This window comes from Dasypus novemcinctus, chromosome 2 (genome assembly GCF_030445035.2).
Source record: "Dasypus novemcinctus isolate mDasNov1 chromosome 2, mDasNov1.1.hap2, whole genome shotgun sequence".
NCBI classification, from domain to species: Eukaryota; Metazoa; Chordata; class Mammalia; order Cingulata; family Dasypodidae; genus Dasypus; species Dasypus novemcinctus.
The window spans coordinates 34,224,214-34,249,617 of NC_080674.1; the positions used below are offsets into that span (position 1 = coordinate 34,224,214).

The following is a 25,404-nucleotide window of genomic DNA, read 5'->3' on the forward strand; positions in this document are numbered from 1 at the left end:
TTTTACACTATTAATTTTCAATAATCTAGGGGAAAGGGTTTTGCTAATCAAAGGAAAACTTCAGCCCAGTTTCTGCATTATACATATTCTAAATTTGGACAACATGAATTAAAGAGGCCCCATCTCCTCCCAAAAGGCATGCATTAAATAAAAACTGGACTTGACTATGTACTCTTGTAAAGGTTAAACCTTTATACCTGTTTATTGGCTGCCAGACAAATAATTTTTCAAAGTATGTAATTGCCTGTATTTTGTGGGCCTTGGCCTGCTATCCATAAACATCTTAATTTACCATCTACACATCACTAAAATAAGGCTTTAGCAAAGATTCAAACTATTTCGCTGGATGACCTAGTTTTGCATGTCAAATTTCAGAGCTTACGAATGATTGCCTATAAGAAATAGAAAGTTCCCATCAAGTCTAGATCTCAACAAATAGAAAATGAAAAGTAGAGACGTGACCTATTAAATCACTTTTTAAGTCCGTTGCTAAACCATCATTAAGCTGTAATTAGGCAGTCCGGTTTCTATTTTTATCGAGGTTTTGATGCTTCTGATGGATTTGCTCTTATGCCACGAGAGAATACGAGAGGAGAAAAGATGTATTTGTTTTGCTTTCTCTCCCCTCCTGCTAACCTTCTGGGTTTTTTCTGGCTGAATAACCATATCTTATTTTAAAATTCAGTACCACATTTGCCCTTACCACTTTGTCCTTTTGGATTTACTTCTTGTAAAATGACAAAATGAGCCACCACATATGATTACTACTTGACACGTGGTTCTCTTGTATTTTGACTGATCAGAAGTCAACAGCTTTATTCATCACATTTCTCAAAGATGTGCAGCCTTTCCTTCATTTACTTGATCGCTTGGCCATTCGGCATTGGAAGAATCCTGGTTTTTGCTTTTAAAGGAATGCTTGGAAGGTGTTGATTTTTTTCCCATTTCATGTGTTAATGTCAATTAATATCTAAAATATATATACCATTCATTTCAAACACATGAAATTAATTTCTGATAGAATGTTAGAAAAATGTCAGTCTTCTAAGTACAAGAGGATGTGTTGATCCAGTACCATTTCTCCAAGGACAAAATCACTAAGTTGAAGCTAGTTCTGATTTTTTTCACTCACTTCAATAAAGCAAAGATTATTGTTAAACCATAACATAATAAAATGGAAAGGAAAAAATGCACACAGTCTATAAAAGAGTCAGTCCATCCTCCAGGGAACTTTCCCTTTTGCTACTTTCTTCTTCATACAAGCAGTGATAGTAAGGAGTAGGGTATCATCTGCTTTCTCTGTTTCTACTCAGTTTCTATTAAATGCTGAATTGAAGTTCACGCCAAGGAAAACAGTGAGTGAATGAATTAATTTTAACTTTTAAAATATTGTTAAATCTAAAAGAATTTTGACATGCTTGGAAATGCTTCTTGAAAAGGAAAATGAAAGGGGGGAGGGGGCAAGGGAAGAAGGAAGGAGGTTCTAGTTTTTAGACTGCTAAAACAAAAACCATACAATGGGATTGGTGTCAACGATAGAAATTTATTGACTCACTGCTTTGAGGCTAGGAAAAGTCCAAAGTCATGGCATCAGCAAGGCAATGCTTCCCCTTGAAGACTGTGCCATTCTGGGGCTGGCTGCTGGCCCTCCTTAGTCCTTGGCTTCCCCATCACATGGCAATGCATTTGACTCCGGCATCATCACTCTCTTCTGGTTTCCGTTGACTTCCAGCTTCTGGCTCCTCCCTGTCACTTCTCTCTGTGTCCAATTTCCTCGACTTACAAGGACTTCAACCATATTAAGGTCCACCCTCATTAAGTGTGAACACACCTAAACTAACAACATCTTCAAAGTTCCTGTTTACAAATGGATTCACACCCATAGGACCAAGGGTTGGGACCTGAAATTGCCTTTTGTGGAAGGTATGATTCAATCCCCAACAAGAAATATGCTACCTTTTCCAGACTTTTGCAGTGCATTCTACATGGATTCTGTACATGCAACATAAATAATGATAATAATGGTTAACATGTAGTAAGCATTTACCAATGGTCAAGCACTGTCTAACTGGTTTACGTGTAATAAGTCATTTAATCCTCACAACACCTTATGAGGTAGAGACTATAATTATCCCCATTTACAGAAGAAGAAACAGGTACAGTAAGATTAACCAACTTGCCCAAGGTCACAGCGACTAAATGGCAGAACCTGGATTTAAATCCACGTAGTCTGGCCTTAACCTCTGTGAAACCCCACTTTATTAGGAAGTGTTAAATGAGAATTGATAAGGTACATATGCAACAGTTTAAAGGTTTTGTGGGCTTTATTTTAACTATAGAATTTCAAGAGAAATCTATCCTTCTAAAAAGCTAATGGCAAATATAAGTGGAGCCTAGGAATTCCATTTTGCATATTGAGTTTTTAACAAGGACACACCCTGTCAAGCTGACACAAAAAGAGCAGGGTTGTAGTCAAACTTGATGTGATGGCACACTTGGAAATATTGCTTAAATTTGCATCAGTTTAAAAGCTCATTACCAACTAAGCAAAAAAAAGAAAAGAAAAATTAAGAACTACTTGACATTTTGGTATCTGTGATATTTAAAAGAACTAATATTTAATATTCAAGTGACAACAGCTTGTAGAGTTTGCATACAACACCCACAGGGATCGATTTTTCTTTGGAATGGCCTTTGGGAGTCTGCCTTTTAAAGAGCTGACACCTCCATTCTCTGTATGCCTCTTTCCTGCCAACACCATGGGGCGCACGCGGAGCACAGCAGCAGACGTGTAATTCTTCACTGCAGGATTTGTCTATGCAAATAATGGAGAATGTGGGAAATCAAGAAAAATGTAATTTCCCCTGAATAAACCTTAGTGTAATCTTTACTAGTAAAAATGATTGGATGTCTTTGGAGGGCTTTTCTCCATATGTGCCCTCAGTCCCCTTTATGTACCCTCATGAAAAGAGAGAAGTATCAGCCTTACCTAACTGATCTTCAGTCACTCTGCACTTATCCCAAAGTCACAAAATGACAGGTATACTGTTGCCTGGCATTTTTCCAGCAAGACTAATTGTCACAGTACTAATTTACTCACCTGTGGAATTTTCAACTTCCCCAGCCTGCTGTCAAGAAGATACATAATAATGAAATAAAGGTTTAAAAATGCTGAACACTATGAAATATTTCACTTATATTCTAACAAAAAGCTTTTGCTAAGCCACATGTTAGGTGGCTATCATTACTCATTGTTAGAAAAAAAAATTTTTTTAAGAAAATAGCCACATGTTTATTTGCCTGGTAGAATAATAGAAGCCAAGTGAACAAATCTTTTCTGACAAGGAGAAAAAACACTAAACTGATCAGATTACCATAAATGTATTTCTTTATTTGCATTGTCTAAAGTTTAACTGGTTGGTTACTATTGTGTTCTACATAAGAAAACACTTGATTTTTTTTTAGTTGGTGTTATTTAAGAAAATATTTTTCCTGTATCAAATAATAAGATAAAGAAGCAAATAATTTGTTAATTTTTTCATGTGGAAAAGTTTAAGAAGGGGATGTAAGCATATATCACTTTAATTGCATAAACTAGTAAACCAATTTGGGACAGCTTTGCCAAGCAGTCTGGCCCCAGGATTTTTGTAAATGCTAGGTTGTGTTCTTGGAAATAAAAGATTTGTCATGCAAAATTATTACCCACAAGTATAACAGCTAGCTTTTTTTTTACCCTTCCTGCACTCCATTTCCCTGGCTGTCATACTGATGTGTCTGATTGACTTGTGAAAATTACATAGACATTTTTTGACCAATTTTAATGTATATACTTGAATGCTTATGACACAAGTCAAATTTCGAGATAAAAGTCGAGTATTCTCCCCATGAAATTTGAAGAGAATTGCTGATTTAATTCTCATATTCTATAGAATACGAATTCAGTTGCTTGCTCATGAATCTATCCTTTAATGTTATAAGGGCTTATGAGGAAAAGAAAGTTTGGGAAATGCTAGATTAATATAGACTTCTCCTCCTCCTTCACCTCCTCCTTCTCCTCCTCCTCCTCATTGCAAGATTGCATGGAGACTTCAATATGCTAATACACATTCTGAAGGAAAGGCATGGGGTCTTTTCTCACCTTGGTTAACCCTTATGTGACCCCAAACCATTGTATCCAGCACATCTCAGAAGCCAAAAGTCCCCAGAACAGGCTCTCTGCCTTGGCTCATACCTGGAGTATCATGGGTACTCGGAACGTTCTAGTGAAATTTCAACATTGTCCCCTTTTGATTGAGTTGAAACTGTCTGTGATAGTCTTTGCCTTAACCTTGCTCATGAAGAGAAATATGCAAATGGACTCAGAAACACAAACTCGCTTCTTCTAACCAGATCTCAGCCCACATATCCGGAGGTAAAGGGTTAGTGAAAATCCTCCCTGGCATGTTGACCCACAACAAGGCTATTACTTAAAACGGGATGTTTAAGTGATAGAAAGGAAGAAAGGGGGCACCAGCTTCCTACCCAGCAGGTACCATCTCTAAAAGACCATTCTCCTCCTCTCGAAATAAGATAGCCAACTTTTTTTTTTTTTTTGCTATTCAAATTTCTGTCCTCTTTTTCCAGTTTGTTTGCTCTAACGCTGAATTTTAAGCACCACTTAAAATGCTGGATATGTTATTATTCTTTGCAGATATCCTCTGAGCGCCAAGCAAAGAACATCAAGGAAGGAAGGGGGAATGAGGCTGCATATAGCGCCGTGATCAAAGGAACTTCAAGGAGAGGGGGCTCGCTGCACAGAAGCTCGACTGTGTCACCAGAATGAGAACTTACCGCTACTTCTTGCTGCTCTTTTGGGTCGGTCAGCCCTACCCAACTTTCTCCACTCCGTTATCTAAGAGGACTAGTGGTTTCCCGGTAAAGAAAAGGGCCTTGGAGCTCTCTGGAAGCAGCAAAAATGAGCTGAACCGTTCAAAAAGGAGCTGGATGTGGAATCAGTTCTTTCTCCTGGAAGAATACACAGGATCCGATTATCAGTATGTGGGCAAGGTAGGACTCCTTTGGGCGCTTTGACACTCTGGTTTTAAAAGCCTGAAGAGGTTACTTCGAAAAATAGACGGGGAGTATGTGAACTATTCCCCGACCATAGTAAGAATTGTTGCTTATCTGGTAAGACATTTTTTTTCCACTTGAGTAGTTTCAGTAAGAAGACTGTAGCAGGTAGCTGAGAAATGTTAGCGCTGCAACAAAGAAGGAGAAAATGCTTTCAGTTGAAAATGAAACGCCCACAACCACTGCATAGGATTATCATAAATCCTTTAATTTTTACTTTCGCTTGAAAAAAAAAAATGTGGTCCGGTTATTTTATAAAGTGGAGTGTATTAAAAGTAGGAAGAGAGTGATTAGAGTGTGAGGGATGGGAAGTTCCTTTTTCTCATTCTGAAAGCCACCCTTCTGCACTTCAGTGCCTTGGCCAGGTTCAAATTAACTATTTCCTGGCTCTGCCAAGGTGCTGTTCATTCCCGAAGCCAGTGGAGCTCTTTGTTCTCACAATCCACCCCTGCCTTAGATTTGGTGGTCCTCGCCGCTGCCTGCTGCTGTTTTGTTGCCTCAGATAATTGGCAAGAGCCAGGCATCTCAAAATCTTATGATATATTGTGGCAGGGATTATAAAAGAAAAAAAAAATGGTTCATAAAGGTGCTATTTCCAAATATCATCTGACCATTTTATTGACTCCAGAAAGTAGAGTGAGGAAGCATTGCTTTTTATAGCCCCTACAGATTCCTGGAGCTGAGTCAGGGAAATAGAGCTTGGTAATACTGTCATCAGGAGTTTCACTGCAATTCTATCAGCTACATTCTCATTATCTGCATACTACAAAGAGAAAAGAAAAAAAGCAGGCATGTAGGTTTGTACTTTTTAGGTTCTCTTTCATAAGATGGTATTGACAGGAAAAATCATTGTCACACATTATTGACATAAACAAAGCAGGAATGAACATGATATGGATGGTAAATTGTCTCTGTTTATGATTTCAGCTACGATTTCAAAACAGCTCCATTAGGATATCATGGAAATAACATAAATTTTGCAAATTCCAAGGGCTTGCACATTCACACTTCGATATGCAATCAAATATCCTTGAATAACCATGTACAATTATTATCTTCAAGTATTTACCACTTTAATTGAAGGGGAGCCATCCCATCCATGACTTGGGCTGAGGTAACCAGGCATTGTTCCAAGGAAGTGAATTATTAATGCAGAATAAAATAGGAGAGGAAGTATTCAGTGAAGGGGTGAACAGCAACATAGATGCCAAAGGACCTGGACCTGTATTTGCTGTGAAATTCACGTGCGGTTTTAGTACTGAAGAAAGACAGTTCGCCTATTTGTACTTCACTCTATTTTCTTTGTGAAACTTGAGTAACACTAACTTAAAAGGGTGATGAGTTTTAAAAAACGAGTAATAATCTTGTAATCCTTAAAGTACTTTTTACAATACAAATATCGTCATAGATTAAGTTTTAAAAAGTGCCGTATCTAAATGATTAAACCCCTTTTTCTTTTCTTTTCTGCTTTTCTTCTCAAATAGTGATGGCATTTTACATCAAAAATACCATGTACTTTCAAAGGGCCAGGATATTTCAGGATACTAGAAGCAGCAATGAATGGAACCACATGAAAATCAGTTTTCCGATTATAATTGTTGCTGGTAATATTGCCAATGGGTAAAGTTGTAGACTTAAGCATATCTGAGAGTGCGTGGCGGTATTCCAGGTTCTAATTCTGTGGCCCAGGGCAAGTTATTAACCTTTCAGACTTTAGTTTCTTATTCCAGAAAACTACCATGCACTGCCTGCTGCATAGAGTTGCGAGTGTAGGCTAAGACAGACGCCTGCAGCTGGCACGTAGTAGGTGCACAAAAACAAATATTATTGGTGAAAAACCCACTGAATACACTCTATAAAATCAATCTAAAATGCATTGAAGTGGAATATTGATTTTTATATAGTTGCAAAAGTAAAATGAGGTAATTAACAGATTTCTCAGTGAGTGGAAAATGTAGAGAACAATTGCAAAATCCCTTCACAACCACAGCTTTGACCTGATTGTTGGCTTTGGATATTTTATTGGGGCTAGGTAAATTTCCTTATCTCACTATCATCTGCCCCTCCCTGATGTCTTCCCTTAGCACCTAGAAGATAAAACATAAAAGAGACTGTCTACTAGAGAAAAATGTCCTGGGTAATCATGGAAGATGTCATAGTTGAATCATGGCTAAATCAATGCGTAGGAGATATGTTCTTGCACTGTTAATGCAGCATTTTCTCAAGCCAGTCTTTAGAATTTTGTGTGTCATCAATGGATAAAAAGATTAAACCGTAACAGAGGTTCTAAAACTTCTTCAGTTCACAGTGCCCTTAGTGCTTCAGACTGTTCTTGGGCCAAAAGAAATACCTAACAGTTCCATGTGTGAAGTAGTCAGGTCCAAACAACTTAATAAGTATTTATGTTTTAACAAGTTCTTAGCCATTTGAAAACATAATGCACATAAATTGGCAAGTAAAGACAATATTTTTATTTCATTCTTAACCACAGTTACTAATGGGATGTGTGTGCTTATTGTGCACCTCACAACTTCTCAGATTAGACACTGTCACCCACAGTTTCCTTTTCCACATTGATTTTTGCACTGCACTTGCTTTTTTTTTTTTTTTTTTTTTTTTTGTTTCTCTCCCCTTCCCCCTCCATTTGTCTGCTCTCTGTGTCCATTCACTGTGTGTTCTTCTGTGACCGCTTCTATCCTTATCAGCGGCACCGGGAATCTGTGTTTCTTTTTGTTGCGTTATCTTGTTGTGTCAGCTCTCTGTGTGTGCGGCGCCATTCCTGGGCAGGCTGCACTTTCTTTCGTGCTGGGCTGCTCTCCTTACGGGGGCGCATTCCTTGATACCCCGGTCAAAAATACACAATTGAAGGGAATGCGGTGCCACCTACTGTTGAAACTGTGAACTACCCTGAGCTGTAGTTCACGTGGTATCTGGCAGATGTTGCTGTATTTCCCTAGAAATTTTTAAATATTTCATGGTTTAAAAACAACAACAACAATATATGACTGTATAACACAAGCAGTGAACCTTAATGTAAACTATGGATTATAGTTAATAGAATAATTATAATATTATTCTTTCATCAATTTTAACAAATTTACCACATCAAAGAATGTGTATATGTGTAATTCAAGGCTCTCCAGTGAGTTGCCTGCTGCGCCAAAGGGTGCCCCAGTGCACACTCAGGGAACCATTGGCTGTAGTTAGGTTGACATGTAAAGATGGGAAAAGGCACATAAAACTTTTCATCATGCTATTAATCCTATTACATAATAATTACTTATAGCCTATCCTTGGACCCTGAAGCTGAAGAGATTGATCGGTACATATAATGGATAAAGCAGTAACTGAAGAAAAATAATGCAGAGATATAAAGCCTTGCTATTGAGCAAATAGCACTTAAAGTAGAAGAAGGAGCTTTTTTACACTAAACTTCTACTTATATTTGTATTTAAGTTGATTTGTTCCAATTATTTTGGAGTAAGCCAATAGAGATGGCAGTGATGGTGGTGGAGCAAGGAAAATGTAAGAATGGTTATGTGGAGAAAGGACTACCATGTGTAAGAGGGAGGGGAAAAATAGGGTTGTGTGCATCTGAGAATCAATAGAAGATGGAGGCTTGATGCTGGAGTGGCAATGAAGTGAGTAGAAAACTCATCCTTTAAAATCGAAGCATAAGCAATGGCTGCAACCCTTCCTCTCTTCCGCTCTTAATGCCCCTCAGCATTGGACTATGTTTTACTGCCTGTAAGAATTACGCAGGTCGCCCCATGTCCTAGTCCTTCTTCCATAACATCTACCTTTGGTTGGTTACCGGTACCATTCCTCAAGCTGTGTTTTGTAGAACATAGCTTTTATTCACGGGCTACAGCCTCTATTGTCTCATTTTAGAAGGAATGAAAAAATGTTATGAAAAGTCAGCATTTGTCAATGAGTGTGGGCCCAGCAAAAGAAGAAATTTAGGGAAAGAGATGTGGATGAAGTTAGATGTGGCATCAAACTTTTTATGAAGGCCAGATACCAAATGGAGATTAACTGATAATGCATCTCACTTCCACCATCTGTGATTCCACTACCTAGCAGAAAATCCATCTTTAAAACCAGGAACCTGAGCAAGTCAGGATTGGGAAGAAATGCACATAATGAGAATAAAAATGGTAATGGCCAGTTAGAGCTGAAACACTGACAAACTAAATTACAATTTATGAGAAGGATGAGAAGGAGTCCTGTGTTTGGTAAAGAGTTTGTGAGCTTAAGATATAGGTATAGATGTACTGGACATGTACATAAACACATAGACATAGAAATGAATATGGTTTTTTTCTACAATATATGACAATTTGGGGGCAACTTTTAGCTGCTTTAGCATAACCAGCACCTGCATCACCTCAGAGCTGATTGAAAATGCAGGATCTTGAATCTACCCTCAGATCTACTGAGTCAGAATCTACGTTTTAACAAGATCCCTGAGTGAATTGTACACACATTAAAACTTGAGAAGCACTGCTTTAAATTTTTAAAAAAAAAAACACCCAAAAAACACCATGCCTCTATCTCATCGCCCCAGAGATTCTGATTTAATTGGTTTTTAATTGACTATTTATGAGACCCATATGTAGCAAAATTTGACAGCCACGGCCTAAGGAGAATATTACTATCAGTGGTTATTAGCAAAATATGGTCAGTTAAATGTAAAATGGGCTTCCACAAAGTGTTGGGAAATACAAAGGAAAGGAACCAACTAGACTTGGGGATTCAGCAAAACTTCCCAGAAGAGGTGATGATATTTGAACCACATCTCAAAGGAAGAATGTTAACTCACACAGCAGAGGGGGAATTGCCAGGACTTACCAATTAAATTGGATGCAGAGGCCAGAGGAGAAAAAACCGTTCAGAGCTTTGAAGACTAAACAACCAGGCGAGTGGAAATGTCACTAGTACAGACAGAGAAACCAGGAAGAGAGGCATATGTTCTTATCAAAAGCTAACTAGATGAATATTTGACTTCGTACCAAATCCACCTTGGCTTCTTTAGCTTCCATAAACTTAACAGAAAAGTAAGAGAAAAGCATTGTCATTCCACATTTTCAGACATCCCCATGCCCCTCTGCCAGCTTTATATCATGTAGCAATGCCTTGATGGTGATTGGTATATAATCTAAAAGTAAGTTTGGGGAGAAAAGAACATCGTTTCTGAAGATGGCAGGCATCAATATTAATGGAATGATGAATAGATTGAAAATCTCAAGACTGCGCCTAACTTTAGGCAAAAGGATTCGTACTTTATCTTTAAACCGCCCATAGCAAAGCTTAACTCCCTTGTCTCCTCCACTTTGTTCTTCACAACGTCCTTATCCCCTTCCACACAATGTGTACATAAGACTCATCTCCATTAGAAGCCTTAGAGATCCTCTATTTTTAGTAGTAACACCAGGAGGTATATTTTTATGGAATTTGATAAGCTGTATTTTCATAGATATTTTCTGATGTTAGCTTTTACAAAGTTGCTGATGGTTTTCTTTTTGAGGATGTTCCCAAAAAGTTGATATGCTGTGTTCCTTTAAAATATCATGACAATTGGGGTCGTATTTGAGGAGCTACTATGCAGGTCTTCTTAATAAGCTCTTTTCTTGAGTCTTTAAAAAAAGTGTCTACCCAATTCAATAAAACCACTGTTCTCAGAAACAGTAAACAGTAATGTTTTAATGGCCCATAAAAAATAAAATCTTAAACTATATACAAATTTAAAATTAGGGATGAACAATTATTTGTTCCTGTATTTACATGGCTCAAATTCCGTAAACTTGAAGCAATATTGTGTTCATTCTGAAAGATCATTTAAAGGATGCTATTGTTAAAATATTGCTTTCTTTTACTCCTACTGTTATTGTTTTTCTGAAAACAGCATAGGCTAAAGAGTAGATACTTCCTGGCACTAATTAATCATTTCATTTTTGAGCCCCCACTGTGTGTCAGGCATAGTGCTTCAGAGAGTCACTTAACCACTTATTGCTTCAAATAGCAGCATCAGATTAAAGCATCATCACAGCTAACATTTACTGGTCGTTACATGGTTCCAGACACTGTGCTAAGTGCTTGAAGTGTATTAGCTCACCGGAGACTCACAGGGACCCTAATGCACCAGTCCTACTTATATCCTTATTTCACAGATGAGGAAACTGAAGCTCAGAGTAGTCAGGTATTTAGCCCAAATTTGCACACTGCTGGGATGCTGGCAGAATGACTCCATTTTTTGACCACCTATTTTAGCTTCCCTGCTGCTAAAACCAAAACCATACAATAGGTTGGTTTAAACTGCAGGAATTTATTGGCTCACAGTTTTGAGGCTAGGAGAAGTCCAAAATCAGGGCGCCAGCATGACCATGCTTTCTCCCCAAAAGCTGTGGCATTTGGAGCCTGGCTTTCCTTGGTCCTCGGCTTTTGCGTCACACGGCAATGCACATTGTAGCGTCTCATCTTTTCTTTTCCAGGTTCCGTTGACTTCCAGCTTCTGGTTTTCACCTGTGGTTTCTGTGTGTGTACTACCCTATGAGGCTTCCAGTAAAAAGGATTAAAACCCATCCTGATTCAGTAGGGCCACACTAACTAAAGCTCCTATTTGCAGTGATTTCACACCCACAGGAATAGACTAAGAACAAGAACAGGTTTTTCTGGGATACGTAACTCCAAGCCACCACCTCACCTAACTGCTCAGTTAGAACCTTCCTCCTGTATGCCCCATGACTTCACAGAGCCACTGTGGGGCACAAATGAAAAACAGTAGTTGTATTCTACTCAATCACATAAATATTTACTGAGAACCTACTATTTGAAATCCAAGAAGGAAAAGAACATTTTTGGAAGAACTGATTTTAAAGAGCTATACAAATGTTTCCATTATTATGCACATCCCTTTTACTTTCTTCCTGATTTTCATTTCCAGAACACATCAGTGATACTCAAAATGGTTATATGTGAGCATTTTAGAATTAGATATGCAATTAATGATCTTTTTGGTCATCATGATGAAAAAGTGTCTTTTCTTTTCTTTTCCCTTGATAACCTTCTCTAAACTTCTGTTCTGGTTCAATGGCCTGCAATAATCTTTTCTCCCCGAGTCAGGACAAGTACCTTGGGCACATTTTTCTTCTTTATCATTCATATTTAATACTTAGCCATTTAACTTTTTTTTCTATTATTTTGCTGGTTGGAGTATTGAAGAGAGCCTGCATGCACTTGCTCACTGAATGCACTTTTTTAAAAAACATTTTGAGAAGTAACTTCCCAACTGCCATTGTTGGCAGTAATCTTCATTTTGTTCCCACTATGGACCAGCTGATTTCATTTTCTTAATGAGAAAAACTTCAATTTGCTATCTGATGCTAAGAAAACGTCCTGTATAACAATAGTTCTCTTTCTGACTCTTAAACTTCCCTCTATGCGCAGTAGTTTGCAGAAAGCAGGAACATCAGCATGTCTGATCTCGGTCATTAACCCAAAGGCAACTCTTCTACTGCCCAGATCGCACAGGCAGAATAAAATAGAGAAAGCCAATCAGAGACCCAGTCTTGAATCCTCCAACTTCCATTTCATTATGCTGTGGAATCCTATACCTTCTGCTTGTAATGCAATTTGTTGAACAAAACGGAGAGATCCAGGTGAATAAAAACGAGTTAAGGGTTCAGATCCTTTGGGTTCCCACTGAAGCTATTTTACCTCCAAGCTCCGCAATAACCTGAACAGAACTGGAGGTTGTCAGAAGGTTATAAAGGTGCTACATACTCGATTATGGGCATATCCCCTTGAATCTATTACATAGGCATTGACATTTATTTATAAATTACCTTAACTTGTTTTTACCATTATTAAGCCAGGGGACTGATAACTTTTTGTGCCAAAGTTCTTCATCTTTTGTCATATTATGGGTATTCCATACAAGACTCAGAATATAAATACGCAAAGTAAAAAACATCCTAGTTTACGTTTCTTCTAAAATCAAAATCTCTATCATTTTAGCTTTTATTTCACAAATCAGATAATAAATCCATGACATATTAGTAATCATTGGTCAAAAGATATTTAAACCACTGAATTTTTTCATTTCCCACTGAGAAATGTGATAGAAACACTATATTATTTTAAACATGAGAAGTCAAGAAAAAGTTGTAACTAGGATTTAAAACTAACTTTTTTGGAGGCTTTACCTCTCCAGTCAAAATCCAGATGTCTTACTTATGCGCTACCTCCCTTCTCAACAGAAAATGAAAACCAGTTTTTTGGTGAGGGATCCTGTCTTTAATAACCTCCATCAAATCAAGATTTTGTTTAGATGTTAATGTGCCATTGGTGCCTCAAGACCACAATGTTTTTTGTGTGGATGCAGACTTCTGGTAGCAAACCACACCTTCCCACAAGCGCTTATGTAGTCAGTTATTAAATTTACAATGAAATGCAATCCTCATCAGCATGCTAAATGTATCAATATTCTTGGCAAACCTGTATTTCCATCTGGAATTAAGCAAGAGTTTGAAAGAAAGTACAGAATTCCCCACAAGAGAAATAAGAAAGAGATTTTTTTATTGCTATTATTGATAAATAAGTAAAAGTAACAAGTATTCTCAAAGGCCAATGTAAGGAATCAAAGTGAAAATTATGATACCTGGAATAAGAAGAAAAGCAGCATGCCAAAATCTTTCACAGGGAAAATATTTATAGTTTCTTCCAGTTTTCAGTTCACAGAGACTATATATTCACAAGAAAAGAGAGGCATGTTAAAAGATTAAAATATATACACATGTGAAATATATGAATAAGTATTTCAGATGGACTTGTGTGTTTCAGACGACTTGAGGGTAGTAATATGGCCATAAAAAAAGCTCGAAATATCACCCTGGATGTGGAATTTAATGCTGGCCAGAGGAAATGGAGATTGGAGTTTAAAAAGCAGTTGAAGAAGTAAGTTATCTAGGCGACAGTGTTTTTAGAATAGATTCAGAGAGAAAATGCTTTTCATTCATGCGACAATTAGTCCCTGGAGACCCTGAAATTAATAGCATGGGTAGGAGGCCTGTGTGAGCACGTCCCTGCCTATATAATACTGGGCAAGTTATTTAACTTCTCTCTGCCTCGATTTCTTCAACTCTAAAATGAAGGGAAGAATAATACTATTGAGGTGAAGACTGAATAGATTAATATAAAGAAAAGGCTCAGAATAGGGCCTGGTCATAGTATTTGTGGTGTAAGACCTAAAATTAAGGCCCAGTGCTTTGTGGTGCCTTGACATCTAGTAAAAGCAGGAGGGCTTCAAATGGCCTAACCACAATCTCCCTTCCCCACTCTCCTCCCACAAATCAGGTCCTCTAGCCAAACAACCCTCCTTTTCAAGGGGACCAGGCGTGGTGCCTGCTTGTCCCTGAGTAGCAGGTTTCAGTTCCCTGCCAGCCCACAGAATCATTCAAATAAGCTGATCAGTCCTCCCATGGGAATCAAGGGCCACCCCACCCTCTTGTTACTACAAAGCCTACTTCCCACAGGTCCTGGTGGTTCATTCTATTCCCAAGTGCCCTTCCCATGTTGGTGTCCTCCTCCCCGGACTGGGACTATATGTGACTAATAAACTATTGTCAAACCCATATGTCCAGTGTTGGGTGCCGTGTGTTTGGACATTCCCATAATCCAAAATGCTGAATAGGAGGCAATTAAAACAGTGCTCACATATTATGTGCAAGGCATTGTGCCAGTTAGGTTCTAAGGGAAGACCAGGATAAGGAGGGAAGGTGCCTTGCTGTCAAGTGTGCCTTCAAAGAGCAGGAATGTGAAGAGAAGGAAAAGCAAAAGGTGCACAGGTAGTAATGCTCCTAATGCTTTGTAGTCTTCTGTGGAGTCAAATATTATGGGCCAGAGGATAGTGCCAAAACAGCTAAGGGAGCTACAAATATGACTCATCAACAGCAATTCAGAGTGTTAAGACTATGTAAAAATATAAGGTTTTCTTTATTATCCTAACAAAAATAAAAATAAAATACACACTACACTTACACATTGCTTGATGATCCTGTTAACTTTTTTAGACCCCCTTCTATTGTTTCATTTGAGAACAACACCACTTTGCAGTGCAATTTGTTGTTTATATTATTTAAATTGCCTTGAAATATTAGAGTCTTGTTATGTCTTGTTTCTTTTCAATAAAAAAGTTTAATGCATTTCAAAATTCCAAAAAAAAAAAAAGACTCTTCTATTTGGAGGATAATTCTATCAAATTACAATTGTAGGTTATGTGTGTGTGTGGTTTTTTTTTTAAGTCATACTCCTTTTTTTACTGAGCCAAAGCTTTATGGTGGGAGAATTACTCTTGACTTAAATTGTTTAATTAATCTGACTTTTTCACCTTTTATGAGAAAAATAACTTCCTTGTTTAAGGTTGAAATTTGACCTTTGATACATTGTATATATTGTTTTGTATTGGGTCAATTAGTACTTTGATGATGAATTTTGATCTTTAAATACTTATATCCCTGTAAACTCTGTGTTTCACTTATCTTTGTATTCCCAGCAGTATCTAGCACAGATTTTGCACACGGGAACTACTGAGTATTACTTGGATTAAGCTGCATAACCACAAAAGTCTCTTTTTAACAAAACTATCTAAAAACTGCCTCACAATTTATTGACGTGTATGATTTCATATGATATCATTGATGGTGTTTTATGTTGTTGTGTTGGTGCCTGAAAATCTGAAGTCTTAATATTTCAGGATGTATTAGTTAATAAACTAATACACTTAATTTATCCTGAAAGTCTTTCCATGGAACCCACTTTTGGAACTTTCACATCAAAATGACACAACTATTTTAAAATAGTATAGGAGAAAACCCAAGGATCCTTAGTGCAAGCCAGAAAAACTGAAAACACAGTTGTGCATGCATTAAACTAATAAGAAAATTTAAAATTATATACTGAATATATGAAAATTTAAAATTTTATAATGAATTCAGAAGAGAAACATGAATGAGGAAATGCAAATGCATTAAAATATAGTTAGTAAAACTTTGGCATGTTTTATTGTTTCTTTGTCATAAATTCTAAGGCATAAGTTTCAAGATAATTTCCTTATTTGTCCTATAATCCTGGGCTTCTTTTTTTTTTTTTTTTTGCCAAAGAAGAGCAATACTCCTAGAAGCCAATTACCCCTTTAGGGATCAAGTGCATCAGAATGGATTATAAGCAATTGCTTTTTTAGTGCATTTATATCTTAAGTGCTCTATCTATACTCCCAATCACACATATTGTATAAAAAGAATAAAAGGGAAAATCTATGTACCTTGTATTAAAGGTATGACCTTGGAGGTTTGCAATTCACCTGCCTTTTAAAGGGAAATATAGTTTTAAAAGCAAATCAGGAAAATTAAGTGACCTGGGCAAACTCAAGTGCCCATACTTTATTGAATTTTATTTCCCTTTGAACAGTCTAGACATGACTTACTTGAATTTTAAAATGAAAATGTGGCTGTCAGAGTTGTTACTGCAATGCAAACCATCAAGTAGCAACTAAAGAAGAGGAGGGTGCAGGATGGAAGGGACAGGACAGAAAACACAACATAATAGAAATCATGCCCTGGCAGGACTAAAAGGCATCACAAATTTCTTTTAAAAATATATTTTCATTGCAGAAAATTTGTAATGAGATAAGGAACACCGATTTCATTTCCTCACATTTGGTCAAGTTCATGGTTTATAAAGTGCTCTCACGTGTACCAAGATATCCGCATAACCACTCTTCAGGTTGAGAACATTTAAATCCTTTTGCTTATGAAGAAAGAGAGTCTCAAAAGGCTTATAAGATCACAGCCCTGTTGCTAGCAGAGCACCAAAGCTGGGACTGGAATACTACCTTTTGATGGGATTCAGTCTAATAGTCTTCCCTTGTACTACATTACTAAGATATAAAGTAGCAGAAAGTATTTCAGAAATGGAGTGTAAAATGAAACAGTGGCATGGATGCTTAGGAGCAGGAGCTGGAACTGGAGGAGAGAGGCTCGCTAGTTCACGGGACCAAGACCACAGGAAGGAAATGTTCCCCAGTTTGGCCATCCAGACAGAATACACGTCTCTTCAGCAAGAGTCTCAAGGCTGTTTCTCTTAAAGAAAAATAAAAGATCTATTCAAATATTTTAAGAACTTATAAGCTGGTTCCCAAGCCAGAAAAACTGATAAATGGGCTTGTCATTTTCTTTTTGACTGTAAAAGTAGGTTACTGACTTCAATTTAATTATCATTTATTGAGCACATGCAGGATGCTTGTTTTTAAAGATACTGTTTTAGCTTTTCAGATCCCAAGTAAAAGTCAACATGAGAATATTATATCCAATATATTTTGACCTTTGGAGAAAAATGAAATTTGGAAGAAGTCCATTAGCTATTGAGGAACACATTTGAAAAACATTCTGTCACTTGAATCATATTGAGAATGTCTGCATTTATCTTATACAATTGTCTAAAATGTGTATGTCAGAGTAAAAAAGAGAGAAAGGGAGAGATTGGGAAAGAGAGAAAGACAAGAGAGAGAAAGAAAATGTGTTTGTGTGTCTGTCTGTGAGTGCGTATATGTATGTATATATGTGTCCTTAGATTTGGCAATTGCTGACAAGATTATATTGTAAGGAAAAAAGTAGGATTATATCTGGTGAGTTACAGTGTCTTACTAAATCAAGTTTTGACTGAGTGTCTGGCTCTCAGCTTGATTTACCGCTGGCTTTTTGAAAATGAAAATGTTAGACTAAGCAGGAACTGAGACAAAATGCCTCAGTCTGCCAAGTCAAGAAGGACCGTGGGCTTCAAAAGACAAGCAAAAGGCAATAAATAATGCCTTATTGAGGAAATAACTTCAGGCAGTTAATAAGCCAAAATGCATTAGTTTAATTGATAAATTTCAAACGAGTAATAACATTCATCTATTACATTTTGTTTAATTTGTGCCAATAGAACTTACAAACAACTTTGCCTGGGGTCTAATGTAATAAATACAATGAATCCAGAAACATTTATAACCATTGCAGGGAATGTTGGTTTGGCAATGTACTCTAGTGAGAAAGTGTGCAGACTTTGGAGTCAAGCAGGTTTTGGTATCCTCAAAAGGGTTGCAATGGTAAAAATAAAGGATATCGACTAGAGTCTTGAGAAGTAACTGATACAGCACCCAAAGCAATCTTGCAGTACCTTGCACACAATAAGTACTCCAAAAAAGTTACTTTTCTTCCCTTTCTCCCCAAAATCTTGAAGGACTATGTTCAGTTTCAGTTCACCTTAATTCCTAAGAAAAGGAACCACTCTACTGCCTTAGTTTCCTGTTGTCACTGTAACAAATTACCAATATTTAAGTGGCTTAAAGCAACACTGTGTTACAGTCTGGAGGTGTGACATTCAAAGTAGTTTTTATGGGGCTAAAATCAAGGTGTCTGCAGGGCTATGTTCTTTCTAGAGGCTCTGAGGGAGAATCCATTTCCTTGCCTTTTCCAGCTTCTAAGGCTGCCTGCATTCTTTGGCTCATGGCCCCTTCCTCCATCTTCAAAGCCAGCAGTATAGCATCTTCAGATCTCTCTCTTCCTCTCTGCTTGTGTCATTACACAATTTTCTCTGACCCGGCCTTCTCTTTCCCTTACAAGGACCTTTGTGATTATGTTGGGCTCACCTGTATAATCTGGAATAGCCCCCCTATCTCAAGATCTCTTATCTTAATCTCATCTGCAAAATTCCTTTTGCCATGTAAAATAACATATTCACAGGTTTCTGGGATTAGGACATGGACGTTTTAGGGGAGGGGGTGGAGGACATTATTCTACCTACCACAACCACCCTAGCACTAAAGTTTTGTTCTTTTAATGGTTAGTCTGGTACTTTTGATGTTAAATTCAAGATATTGAGTGTAAAAAGTGTCAATGGAATTAATACATTTCTCCTGTATTTAGATTTTACAGTTTTTAGCTTTTAGCACTTGGTCAAAAAATTCCCTTCTTTATAACACAGGGTCTCTTTCATGGTTATAAAATCTAACAAAGATAAAAAACTGAATTGGGTGTGATTCTGTGGAATCTCTACAATACGACTTATGGTATTGTTTGCATGTGTTTTAAAAGCTACAAGATGCACATTGAGAAGAAAGATGGAAGAACGGGAAGGACAGATGAATGGATGCTTGGATGGATGGATGGATAGATGGATGAAGAAAGGAGAGAAGGGTAGAAGGAAAGATGGAAGGAAGGAAAAAAAAAAAAGGAATTAGGTCAGTGGTTCTCAACTGGGGGCAATTTTGCCCTTCAGGGGCAATGTCCAGAGACGCTTTGCTCATCACAACTTGGGAGGGTGATAGTGGCATCTAGTGGGCAGGGACTAGGGATGTTGTTAAACATCTTATCATGCACAGTACAACCTCCCATAACAAAAAATTGTCCAGACCAAAATGTCAATAGTGCCGAGAGACAGAAACCCTGAATTAGATAGATTTTTGTAACTCTGTTTGAAAGACTGCTTGATACAGAATAAACCTTCAGTGAAGGTTCATAGAACTGAATGATAACATTCCAGAGAAAAGGATCTGTTTTCTCAAATAGATTGTGGTCAGACTGTCTGGATTTAAATCCTACTCTTGTTAGTGTGATGCTGAGAAGTTACTTACCACCTATAATGCCTCAGTTTCCTTATCTGTTAAGAGGGAATAGGAATGATGAGTGTTAAATTATATAATCTATGTAAACAGTTCAACACATTTCCTGGCCCATTGTATTGGCTTAATAGATGTTGGCTATTATTATTTGTCAAAATCCCAACCAAATTGCCAAAAGACAAATTATAGAAGAGAATGCTTTAAAGATAAAATATTTTCACTGTTATAAAAATCAATGAAATCCTTCATACCAAATAAAAGAATATATCTTTTTGCTCATTATAAAAGGCTGACTGGTGTAATAGTAAAAGAATATGAATATGAAGACAACATATTCTAGGGTTTTAGCGTAGAAAAAGAGATTTTCTAGATTCTTTTAGAGCCCATTTAACATATCAAGAGATGGGCCTGATCAAGTAGAATAAAGCTTGCTAACCCATTTATAAACATAGTCACTAAACATCATTTGTGCTCGGCTGTGGGCTGCAGGCCATATTTCCACCCCATCCTCAACATCTTCTGTTGATTTTTTCAGTTTTAAGCATTAGCTCTTTCTTCCACAAAAACTCATGTGGTGTGGTGCTCTTCAAAGTAAAAGAGGGATTTCACTTTCCTGGCTGTCAGACACACAGACACTCCTGCTCATTTAAACTGCCCTTAGACATGTACAATAGGAAGGTTGTGGATAAAGGTGTAGCAGAGTGGCTTTTTGCCCATTTCCCTTTGGGGCAGTCATGTGTGAGTACAGAGGAAGGTTAGGGATACGGTTACGGTTAGGGTTAGGGTTAGGGTTAGGATTAGGGTTAGGGTTAACTCTCAGGAGTCTTCCTAGACTTCTCTAGAAAAAAGAAAGGAGGAGAGGATCCAATAGATGATACCTACTAAGGACAAAAGGACGATGGAGGCATCACAGCCAGACTTCAGGGGGGGATGTGATGCCAGCTGGGTGGGAGGATGACGACAGTTACCTCAGGCCCTGGAGAGCTAAGATCGTGATTCCACCTGCAAAACCACAGATCCATGGAGGAAAGTAATGGATGAGAGATACTGACTTAGATAAGAAGAGCCAGAAGGCAGTTTGAGGGCTTTCCTTGGCTCCAAAGGCCTCAAATTCCCCGTTGACACAGGCCATGTAAGTTTCTCTCCTTCGTACACCCAGATGTCATCCTGGACTGTACGGGGGGGCAGAGGGAGAATGTAGAAGGCAGAAAGATTGGCATTTAGCTCAAAGAGTTGCTTAAAGAGACAGTATTATTGAGTCAGGCAGACTTTACTGAATTGGACTCGATATTCAACCTAAAATTCAGTTCCTAATACTCCATGGGATTAGGGCTTGAAGGATAAACTATAAAAAATAAAAATAAGGAAGTGGCATCTTCCCTTGCACACTGAGTGCCCTGTAAGAAGATATGTGACTCGCAACTGAAGGGAAAGATCATTTCTATTTTAGTTTACTTTATTGCTTTTATTACCCCAAGCACATATTCTAGGCCTCCTTGGATTTTCTCCCACTCTGAGCCTTGAAGCCATACCACAGCATTTACTGGTTGCTAAGTCATTTTTCTCCCATCAGTAATCTAAGCTTCTACAAGAAGTCTTCCTAAACCAAAGAGTTTACAAAGTCCTTGATTCACCTTATTCTCTGCTGTATCCAGCTTTCCACTTACCTTGTTATTCTATTACTAATTTCTCCTTTTATTTTGTATCTTTTGTATGTATGAGTCCATATTTCTGATCTTAAATTACATGGTTGTAGAAGGCAGATATTAGGTGTTTGTTATTCATTGCCATATGCAATTATACAGACCAAGAAATGCTTTTAAATGTTCTTGGTTGGTACAGTTAAACTATTTTATTGTGGAACAATTTTTCAGTGAAATGAAGGATTTTCTATTATTCCTCCATTAGTTTCTGTAATGAGGATGCTTTATAAAATATGATTCAGTGAAATCTTGCAAATTCTTTACCCTTAACAGGTGACTTCTAGCCCAGTACACAATGTGCTTAAAATTTAACTGGTCCCAGGAAGTGGATATGGCTTAATCGATAGAGCTTCTGCCTACCATATAGGAGATCTAGGGTTTGATACCCAGGGCCTCCTGGCCCATGTGGTGAGCTGGCCTATGTGGAGTGCTGTTGTGCACAAGGAGTGTCGCCCCGCACAGCACAAGGAGTGCAACTCCGCACAGGAGGGCAGACCACCCAGTAGTGGAGCCGCCCACATGGAGAGCTGACATAGCAAGATGACGCAACAAAAAAGAGACACAGAGAAAAGACAATATGAGATGCAGCGAACTAGGGAGCTGAGGCGGAGCAAGAGAATGATCACCTCTCTCCCACTCCAGAAGGTCCCAGGAAGGCCTCCTGGAGCTGCCTAATGAGAATACAACAGAAACAGAAGAGCACACAGCTAATGGACACAGAAAGCAAACATCTGAGTGGGGGTGGGGGGAGCAGAAATAAGGAAAAAAAATTTAACTGGTCCTATCTTTTCAAGAAATCCAATACAAGTTGATTTTACTATTGCATTAAGGCTTAATTAGTTATTAACAAAAGTTTTTCAGATCTGAAGCAATAGCTTGAATTCCTCCCTCAGATTGCAGTCCTCAAGTTAGACCATGTGCCTAGTGTTTGGTAGTAACTGCTAAATTATCTGGCAACTTTAAGAATGTATATTCTTACATATAAAGCTATAGTAAAATTAAGGAGAAAGGGTATAGAAGACACAGATTTATTGATGACCTGTGTGCAAGAAATCTTAATTAATTATTGATGCTTACCTAATCTAATCCTTAAAACTTTCATTCATTTATTTTGTACAATTATTAATTATTTATAATATGCCAGCATATTGGGTGCTGAGAATACAGAGATTAACCAGATAGATTTGGTGCCTTTCTCTATGCAACCTGCAACCTAGCTAGAAAAGCAGCTGTAAGCCAGTTATCAAAAGCTAGAATATGCTGATAGCTAAGTGAGAAATGCATTGAGAGTGTGTAGAGGGAAATCTGACAGTCTAGTGGCTTAGAGACATCTTCCCTGAGGAGACAAAGTTTAAGGAGACTTGACATATGAGTTGAATTAATCAGATAAAGATTTTCAAAAGAGTTTTATGCCAAGGGGACCACAGGCAGGAAGGCCTGACTATGAAAAAGGGTTATGTAACTTCAAGAAACTCCAAGAAGTCAAGAGAGGTATATATGAGACTGAATATAGGCACAGAGGCTGTGGTGGGCTTTGGGGATGGGGACCTTATCCTAACAGTTGAGAGAAAATATTGAAGGATTTAATTAGACAAGAGTGGCATTGTGGGAGTTGTTGCTGAAGACGGTATAGTTAAAGAATGGAAATGAATTGAAAGGGAAGCAAGACTGGATGTGGGTTTGGAAAGCCTTGCGGCATTAGAGCAATGGGAAACGGTGGTTGCTTGGATCATGGTGACAGCACTGGAACTGGAGAAAAGTGGGTGAGTCGGAATGTATGTAAAAGGTGGAATTGGCAGGACATGGTGGCTTAGTGATGGAGGCAGAAAGGAGGATCTGAATGACTCCCTAGTGGCCTTCACAGAGATGGAACTTGCAAGAGTAGAAGCAGGTTTTGGTGATGACCTGAGTCAGGATGTTCTGAGTGTGAGCTGGCTGAAAGACTTGTTCAAGAGGCAGTTGTATCCTGGACTCTCTGGGTCTCAAGAAAATGGTCTACCCTGAAGTTATATATCAATTTGGGCGTCAGTAGCACATGGATAGTATTAATAGTTGAAAAATTGAAAACAGATGAATGAGTTCATTTGGTGAGAGTATGTGAAATAAAGACAGACAAGGGCTTTAAACACAGGCCTCAGGGATACTAACATTTAAGGGGCAAGAAAAGAAGAAACAGTGGACAAAGTTAATTATGATGAGTTATTCCATCTTGTGGATGATGGAATGAAGACTAAGATCATTTAATTATTTTAGCTGATTAATAGGAAAGTTCAAATTCATACCCAAATCTTTCCCTCTGCAAAATCTACCTTCTGAATACTTCCTGTTTATGATGCAAGAATAATTTATGAAAGACTTTCTCTGAGCCAGACCCTCTATTAGGCTTTTCACACACGTTCTTACATTTTTAGAGCAGCCTACCTATAAGCAAAGTATCATTATTTTTTCCAATACGTGGATGAGGAAACTGAAATTTCAAGAGGTTAGCCAGCCTCCCCAAGGTTATGCAGCTAGTACACAGCATGAATTTAATCTCATTTCTTTCCCATCACCTCGAGGGCTTCTTAAAACACAGAATGGGGCTGCTGATGTGGCTCAGTGATTGAGCACCAGCTTCCCACATATGACGTTCTGGGCTCAATACCCAGCCCCAGTACCTCACAAACACAGAATGCTGGGGAACATCCCCTTTGTTTCTGATTCTGGTGATGGGTGGGGCTGGTGAATTTGGACTTCTAACTAGTTCCCAAGGGCAGCTGGTGCTGCTGGTCCAGGGGTTACAAAAAACACTCAATTAGGGAAAAAGCAGAATGACTTTAACACAAACTCAAAAATACTATGGCTCAAGTAAGAGAACATTTCTCTATCACATTACAGGCTGGTCAGACATGAGGTTATCCTGGAACCTAGATCCCTTCCATTTTGTGGCTGTGCCACCAGTGGGGTCACTGGCCTCTCCAGCCAGGTAGCAGTCATGCCACCACCTCATTTACATTACAGCCTGTGGGAACAGAAAAGAGAGAAGTCCAAAGCAAGCAAATTCCTTCCACGCGAGTGACACTGGAGTTGCACCCTTCCCATTCAAATATATTAGACCGATTAGACATGTGCCCAGCTAAACCATCTCTGCTGTGGAAGAACCAGAAGATGGGTGTGGGGCGACAATTAGCACCCTGCCACAATGCTATGCTGCCGTCAACTTTTCCATTTGTATAATAATTATCATATACAAATTCATTAACTCATACGAAATCATTAACCTGCAGATACGACATCTTAAAATACGTATTGAGAAATTTTATTTTAAAATATTTTTTATTTACTCCTATAAATTCTAAAAGAGAATCTATTCCTTATCCCTGCTAAGTAATTCAAGAGAGGTTCTAGTTCTTCCTGACATAAACTCTACCCAACAAGCTCTTCACAGTCTTCACAAAATTAAATAGATTTATTAACATTGTGTGTACATGCATTATGTAGAGATATATTAATATATGTGTGTGCATATATATTTTTGTAAATATATGTATCTATACACATACACATATATATTTAATTCAGTTAAGGCTCAACTTAGCATAACTTCATTATAAATTTATTTTCCCCATTTAAAATAACAGTAAGAATATTTAGCACAGGGTTTTCTCTTGGCTGTAACTGCCATTTTTCCACTCCAATCCCCATCAAACAGAATCTTTTCACAACTATTCTCTGTCCTATGACATCTCTGATTAGAAATCACTACATTTCCTCAAAAAATGCATTATATTTACACTACACTGTGCATTATATTTACACCACAGTGTAAACCACTGTACAAAGTGTTTTAGCTGTAATTTAATTTTTCACTTCAGTAAAAAAAAAAAAAGCACATTTTCTTCCTGAGGCTCCTTTTAGGCTGGTGTAGGTGCCTTTCCTATGTGTACCAGCAAG

At 37.9% G+C, this 25,404-nt stretch overlaps 1 protein-coding gene across 2 annotated transcripts in view; it reads left to right on the forward strand.

The window, feature by feature from the left end:
* CDH6 (cadherin 6) overlaps nt 1–25,404 on the forward strand; it is a 132,647-nt gene that overhangs the window by 69,119 nt on the left and 38,124 nt on the right. For both annotated transcript variants that reach the window (XM_023582645.2, XM_071207619.1), the window contains one exon: nt 4,691–5,046. In XM_023582645.2, the coding sequence (XP_023438413.2) occupies nt 4,819–5,046 (228 nt within the window). In that variant the 5' untranslated portion in view covers nt 4,691–4,818. The remainder of the gene's footprint in view (nt 1–4,690; nt 5,047–25,404) is intronic.